Source organism: Rutidosis leptorrhynchoides, unplaced genomic scaffold, assembly GCF_046630445.1.
Source record: "Rutidosis leptorrhynchoides isolate AG116_Rl617_1_P2 unplaced genomic scaffold, CSIRO_AGI_Rlap_v1 contig73, whole genome shotgun sequence".
NCBI classification, from domain to species: domain Eukaryota; kingdom Viridiplantae; phylum Streptophyta; class Magnoliopsida; order Asterales; family Asteraceae; genus Rutidosis; species Rutidosis leptorrhynchoides.
In genome coordinates, this window is record NW_027266867.1 from 93,973 (window position 1) to 101,849 (window position 7,877).

At 32.0% G+C, this 7,877-nt stretch overlaps 1 protein-coding gene across 1 annotated transcript; it reads right to left on the reverse strand.

The window, feature by feature from the left end:
• Positions 1-788: 788 nt before the first annotated feature.
• LOC139885049 (ferric reduction oxidase 2-like) lies at positions 789-7,416 on the reverse strand. The gene is made up of 8 exons (XM_071869000.1): positions 7,296-7,416; positions 6,894-7,005; positions 6,616-6,804; positions 5,454-5,695; positions 2,515-2,835; positions 2,178-2,421; positions 1,107-1,813; positions 789-928 (listed from the first exon to the last, which is right to left on the reverse strand). The coding sequence occupies exons 1-8, from the start codon at positions 7,414-7,416 to the stop codon at positions 789-791; spliced, it is 2,076 nt and encodes a 691-aa protein (XP_071725101.1).
• Positions 7,417-7,877: the final 461 nt, after the last annotated feature.

A 7,877-nucleotide genomic window follows, 5' to 3' on the forward strand; every position in this document is an offset into this window, starting at 1 on the left:
TTCATCTCCCTGGCGGTGGCGAACTATCAACATCCTTCCTTTTCCTCTCTCTTGTTAGGCTTCGTGATTCTAATACTGTACTATGTTTGTGGCTCAGTGCAAGTTACAAGAACACCAAAATAAGGGAATTTGACTTTTGTAAATTAGGGATTTTGAAAAATAAGGTTGACTGTGTCGGCGCCCGACGGTGGTTGGGTGCATCAAATTGAGTTTTACATTACTGAGATTCAATTTCAATTTTATTGATCAATAGAATTTACATCCAATTTCAAAATGATTAATTAATTGGGCTATTATGTTTAAATTCAATTACGCATCAGATTGTCATCTGTAAGAGACCTTTGTCGTGGTTGATGCCTGAATCAAAGGTGGTGGTTTGATACTTGAGGTGTGGTCTGGTTTCTGAGTTTGTAAAAAAAGAAAAAAAAAAAGAAACTTATCTATGTAAACCCACCGAACAAATTTTATGAAATTTTTTTTTAGATATGAATAGTAAAATTGATGACTTCTCAAAGAAAAGTGAGAATTGAAAATTCTCCGAACAGGACCGAACATTCTGCAGAGAACTAGAAAAGTGCAGAGCATGATTCATTTGTTAGAAAAAAAAAGTGTCCGTCTAACATTTTATACAATGGCTAATTTTATTTTTTGTACATTTATTTTCATTGCTCATTACAACAACTGACACTGACAAACATTAACCGTTGAAGTAAATTAATCACTCATGGAAGGAAAATAAAGACCAACACACACTGACAGTTTGTGAAGTAGAAAATATAAAGAAATTACTACCAACTGAAGCTAATAGACTCAAAATGAAGGTTTTCCACTGAAGCAGACGCACAAATCTTTGCAACGTCATGTCTCAATGATTTCGGACCCGAAACCAGCACCCCAATGCTAGATCCTTCAATGTCTGCAATAATCTCTGCATTCAGAGAACAAGAATATTACGTAATTAGTGTTGATTAATCTACAAAGTTGTGCAGCCCAACTCTTTATATTTTAAGGAGACATATATATATTAAAAAAAATTATAAACTAATGAAAGAATATAAATACTCTAACGTTTAAGTAGATTGACATTTGACAACATAATGGCTTACTCTTAAGATTTGGTCTTTCTCCATAATGAACATTGGTAGCTTGTACAATTGATTGTTGAGGGAGACTCTCTAACTCTCTCTCAGCATTACAAGACAACGATCCGGCTGGAGAGCCTTGTGGGGTAACGACTTCCAAGTTCTGAATTTGCTTGGAATTATGTTTCTTATTCCACAGGACAGCCGAACTAGCCGTCACAGCTATAGCTATACAAATAACCAAAACATTGAATGCTCCTTTTCCGGATGACGGAAAAATATGACCTGTATTATGATCGATAGGATAAATGTAGTATCTATTGATCAGGCCAATTATGATGAGGTAAATTATAAACGATGACGAAATTATCGTGCCGAGCCAGAGAAAGTTGTTGGTGCCTAGAATGGGAGACATTGGTGAATCCGTAGAATTTGGCTTGAACCAAATTATGCGAGATTTATGTTGCTCTCTTGTTGTTGGTTGTAATTTCTCTCTGGTTACATAAGCCTCGATTTGGAGCTGCATATTGAAAATTTGGAATTGGCTTCCAGAAATTGGAACGAGTAAGTCTAACATATCTAGGTCTGAAGTTGTCTTGAATGCACAAACTAGGAGTATTTGTGGAGTTTTCCGTTTAGAATTTGCTGAATCTGACAAAACGTATTCCCGGATTATGGAAATGAATGGTGTAATTCCACTTCCTCCGCTCACCATCAACAATGTATCGTGCCTGTTAACAAATATCACATTAATATTATTCCAATTAAGCTAAAACTATCGTTTTTCTGTTTCCTAATGATGGATTTCATTTATATTCAAATTTAAATTTATTTGAATTTTTTATTACTCTCTGTCCAAAAACACGTGCCTTTTTTTCTATGTAAATTATATAGGCAAAAAGACGCATGTATTTTCGGATGGATAGTAATTAATAAATTTTTTATTGGAATTAGTTAGCAGGGTCCTAAATTCTAATTAAAACATTAGGAATAATTCATTTATATTGTTTTTCCTTATTACTTGTCACTTTTTCTATGTATTTTTATATAAAAATAAATGACAAGTAATTAAGGACGGAAAGAATATAAAAGTACCTGAGAAAATCAGTTGAAGTAGGGCCATAAGGTCCTTCAATGGAGGCTTCAAGACGATCAAGATTTGAAGAAGAAGAAAGCATATGATGAAGCTTCTTGGACCAGCTTCCTTCACATCTAATGACAACACTCAACTTCTCTGGCTCCAAATTGTTGTTAGATGTAATTGTGAAAGGATGCCATTGCATCTTAGAAATTCCAGGCACATTCACAAACAAAATACTCGTTGGATTATAACTCAAACCTGACAAATTCCATACATAATTTAGGACGGAGGTAGTATTGTTTATTGTCATGTCATGTTAATTATGCTAAAATATTTTAAAAAAGTCCTTACTTGGGCATTTTGCGAAGTTGAGTTCAACAGTATCACAAGATAAAGTGCGAGCAGATAGTAATCGAACTTTCTGCCTTGACTGCAAAAATCTTAGGAAACGGTCAATCATGAAGAGGTAGAATCCGGGGAGCATAATACTGAGATGACCAATGCCGACATGGAGTACGAAGAAGACCATGAACAAAATGTATAAATGGTGGGTACAGAAGAAAAGCTCGAAACATTTTCGCCTGATTCCGGAATATGTCGTTGCCCACAATATCAGTCCTGCTAATAAACTTAGCTCTCCAGCCACATTTGAAGCATGCTGCTGTCCCCATTCTAACATCTACAAAATTAATTTGTGGGTCAAAATCATTAATATAAGCTTGATGCTATGGAGTACGTAATTTCGGTCCGTATAATACAACAAAAAAATGCTACTTGACACTTATTTTGTGTCGATATTAGAATACATTATACAAATAAAAATGTCAATAGTTTTTTTTGACAATTTTCCTTATGCATATAACAATAATTAGGATATAACAGTTACATGGAAGATATAAATGTCTCAGTAAAAACTACTGTTAATTAAACTTTTTGTTAGAGAGCCTCAAAACACTGCTTAATTACTGTTCTATTTCTCCTACCGTTAGATTGAATAGATCTGGACCTTTCTTTTTTTAATCCACCAAAACACAACACTAATAACAAAATAAGGATTTTGTCCCTCTACTTTTTTTCCTCCGACCATCCTCCTCGGAATCCCATGACAGCCGAGTCCGCCTCCGACCGCAACCATCTGCGGTCGATCTTAGGGAAGGCATGGTCCTCTTTTCGATTTTACCCTCTGCTTCTCCAGATTCTCATTGCCATTAACTATTCGGTAATTTCTCTATCCCTCAGTCTTTGCTCCGACTTCTAGCTTCTATTCAGTAATTGGGTGTTAGCTATTGAAAGATTTAGATTTGAAACTTCACTGTGATGTGTGTGGCTGTGAAGGAAAGGATTTACAGAGATTGACATGTTTGTGAGACAAATAATGGGACTTTTTGGAATCATTTGTCTCTTCAAACCCCACGTGTTGATTAAAATTAGGGACTTTAATTTTTTTTGTTCCATAATGGCTACTTCAAGTACCTAATATTGAGTAGTCAATTTTTTGGTTGGATTAATTACCTACTACTCAGTTTGTTTTCCTTAGAATGAAATGGATGTAAGGTTTTTGATAGATTACGAATTAAAAGAATGTACATCTACTTAGGAACAATGAATATCTTTTTTTAGTGTTAACCTCCATAGTATAAGCACAAACAAAGAAAAATACCTTTACTTTACTCCTGGAAAAATGATTCAATATAGACGTGTGTATATGCTTCTCTTTTGAGATAATTTGTTTTCTATGAATCTATTTGTATATATACATGAATCTACATGATCAATATATGTGGTATTCTTTGAATTAAACTCCTCAAAGGCTAAACCAAATTATTGCAATAGCTTTAGAGCGTTAGACAAATCTGTAATATTTTCTATTGATTACATATAATCTAATTAATAAATTAATGCAGGTGTACAAGATAACCAGTAACTCTTAGAGTTGCATTCCTCAGAGTTGCATTACTCTAAAAACAAATTCCTCAGAGTTGCAAAGATTAAAAAGGTACCTTAATGTTTTCTCCCTGTCTTTCAGTCTATGCACAAATAACAAATTCATATGTAATCCAAAGACATGTTTTGACTAATATGAATTTTTTTTTTTGAAGTTTACTAATATGAATGATTTAGTACTTATGTTTTTTTTTTTTTTTTTTTTTCATATATGTAGTACTTATAGTTTAAAGACGCGTTACACCCATGTTTTTTTCCTTCTATTTCATCTTTAAAATTAGATATTAAATCTAAAGCACTGTATATTGATTTCTAGTGCTTATTTAGTCTCTATTCCATTTTTACAGCCAGAGCGTGTATGTCGTGACGTGAAGTCTGAATGAATTATTGTACATTTTGGTATTTGGAAAAATTCAGTATTACAATAGAACGAATCAGTTCAAGATTGTATTTAGCTATTTTGAGGTTGGCTTAGCAATTCAAAAACATTTTGTGTGTGGAAACTTAGGGAGAACAAATTACACATCCATTATTTTCTGTTTTTTGTTTTTATACGAGACTGTAGCTTAATTAGAAATTTATAATGAATTGTTATCTGGAACAAGTCGCAGGCCTTATGCTAGTATATTGTAACGTGAACTTTATATTTATATCGACACAAAATTAAAGTCAATATACTTTTTCTTGTAGGGGTAATTTTTTATATGTTTTTCTGAAAATGGAAATTCAAACCTGCAAATAAGAGTATATACAGACTCTTCAATCTATAGTCAATTTGTCAGAGTCAAGTATCGTTCTAGGTGCAATTAGGTATTCGTACCCGACTTAACGATTTACTATACATATTACTCACGTCTGCTCTTTTATGATGCACAATATGTCGTGCCAGGTTAAGGGGATACAAACTATATATTTATATCCATATGACCATTGCTGAATGTCTGAATATAATTAACCTATTTAACCTCATCAATATTTAAGTAATCAAAGGAAGATTTGACTCACCAATGTCTAATGGGAAAATTGTGAAATTGTTTTGAGTTTATGTCTAAGTCAACAACTATATATAAATAATATTATCAAAAAAAAAATCTATATATAAATTATACACGTTGTAACTTTTGTATTTGTAAGAAGGAATTGGATTGAATAAAGGGTGGATTTGAAAGTAAAATTGCTTATTTTTATCTGCTATCATGAATAATTAATAATCTCTGCTTTTTTTTTTTTTTGTTTTGTTAAGCGGAACATCGATTATTTTAGTCGTAATAAGGAAACTATTTTTTTTTCTTTTGATGTTTAATTAGGAAACTATAGAAATTTGTTAATTGACAAGTTATATTAACTAATAACCTTTGAAATGTCGTTTGAAGCAGCCCAGGCAGTAATGTAGCAAAGGCCGTGAACGGTGAGGCTTGTTAAAACGGCGTGTCCGACCCAAATATGGTACTTAATGCTTGACTCCGACGTCAGCCCAAACAATGGAAGTACGGTCGAGCCACGTGTCACTGGAAAAAATAAGAAAGCCAGATATATGTTGCCGATCAGTCCAAACCTTAAACCTGTGTCCTCCAGCTTTGCTTGCCACCTAATAAAGAAATATTCTGATCAGGTTCCTAAATAACCTAGGATATCAACTGGTTGCATTTTTTGTATATTTGCAGGCAGAAATCGAAAAAAACCTAGAAGTTCTAAATTATTTTTAGATAAATTGGGTAATCTTAATTAAAAAAAAATACATATGTTAAGAAAATTAACTGAGTAAAAAATATCAAAGTTATTACCTCCGATATATATTTATGTGGAGAAAAGATGGCGGAATACGAATTTAATTAGACTGATTACTCGAGGGATTTTCTTTAAGATCGACAACATTCATGATTTTAAAACGATTGATGCTATAATTTGCATCCACTTTCTTAAAATATTGGGTTTTTTATGTTATTTTACCCCCACAATCAAACTTCGTTTATTTAAGAAAAAAAATTGTTTTTCCATGCGTTAAACGAATTTGAAGTTTGAACTCTAAATTTTATTCCTGCCAAAAAGCACATAGATTTCACCACTTGATCATATGATAAATGTCAAAATGAAGTAGTTACACTTCTCGGAATGAATTTGTAAAATCACATTTGTATGATTGAAAAAAAAAAAAAAATCTAATAAGACTGTAAGAGTTCATAATTAACTACATCAAAAAATAATTACAAGATCAGGCATACAGTCTTAAGATTTTTTTTCTCTAAATGACTGATTTATTAAGAGAGTTGGACGTACGTATAGCTTGTATTCTCTGACGAAACAAGTTTTAAGTCACAATATTTTGGTTATAACAATTAATATAAATTTTAACAAAAATTGCAAGTATTACCCTAAATCCATTAAGCTTATAAAACATTATTCTATAATTTAATACTATTTTACATAGAAACAATGACAAGTAATTATGAGATGGAGGAGTATGAAATTTTGGAAACGAGTTTATCAAAAGAAGATGAATATACATACAGATTAAGTCCTTCTTCAGAAGCTGATTGAGGAGTTATGGCAGCCAAGCCGTTGCGAAGATAGTTGGAGACACACCAAACGAAATGAACGATGAACATTATCAAGAATGATAGCTCTATGCATGATACTATCCCCAGAGGGCTTCTTACCACCAATGGTTTTTTCCATCTTGTTAATTTATTTACATCCCTATATATATGCAGTATTAAACATGGGGAAAAAAATGGAAGAAGAAAGTCCATATGTGTGAATAGACAAATAAAATAATTACATTTTACCTTGCAGTTTCATTTTTATCGACATAATTGAGTTTCTTTCCCAGGTGAAGGTACAGACTTCCCAAGGTGGCAATAACGAGCATCGGAAATATATATATCAATATGTTTGAAGCTGTAATAGACAAAATTTGGGAAATTAGATGTCTCTAAAGAGGTACAGTTAATTGAAAATTTCGCAAGTTTAAGTACTGTCAAAATCTAAATATTCCATAAACAAAAACAAAATAAATAGTAACTATGTAAAAAATGTAAAGAATAATATGATCAGGAACTGGAATCTTGTCGATTAATTACTGCGAGTAATAGCATCTGATTTAAACAAACAGTATCCTTAATTTTGAGGAATAAAATCAAGAAATGTGAAATCTTAAATAAAAATAGCGTCGATAATAATATTAAAACCTTGTGTGCCCAAGTAAGTGGTCTTGTTAACTTTGGCTTTGATCTTGGGTGACCAAATTATCCTGTAAGTGTTGGTTGGAAACATAATCCAAATCATAAGAGTCCCCAAGAAAATCACCATAGCTACTAACCATATCAATTTCCTCATTGTAACTAAACTCATCTCTCTCACTCTCTCTCTTTCTCTCTCTGAATGTACTTAGTCGGGAAAATGTAGAGTTGATTGTTTCCTGAGAAATGCCAGGGATTATAGCTAGATATATATAGCGGATATGTACTTTGATATATGTTAACCATGGAGTATTAATTAATAATGACATATATTATAAGTCGTTGACAAACTTAAATTTAATCAAATATATCCTTAATAAACTAAGTGGCACTGTTTGATTGGTATATGAGCAATTAAAATGTTAAATATGAAAATAATGAGGTTAATTAAATATTGATAATGAATATATAAAATGTATGATGCATTGAGATCAATATCTGTCCATCCATTGTTCACATTTAAACCCAAATTGTTTCCTTCTTATTTATCATATATTTAACGCTCGTATGATAATAAGAATTAAGAAAATC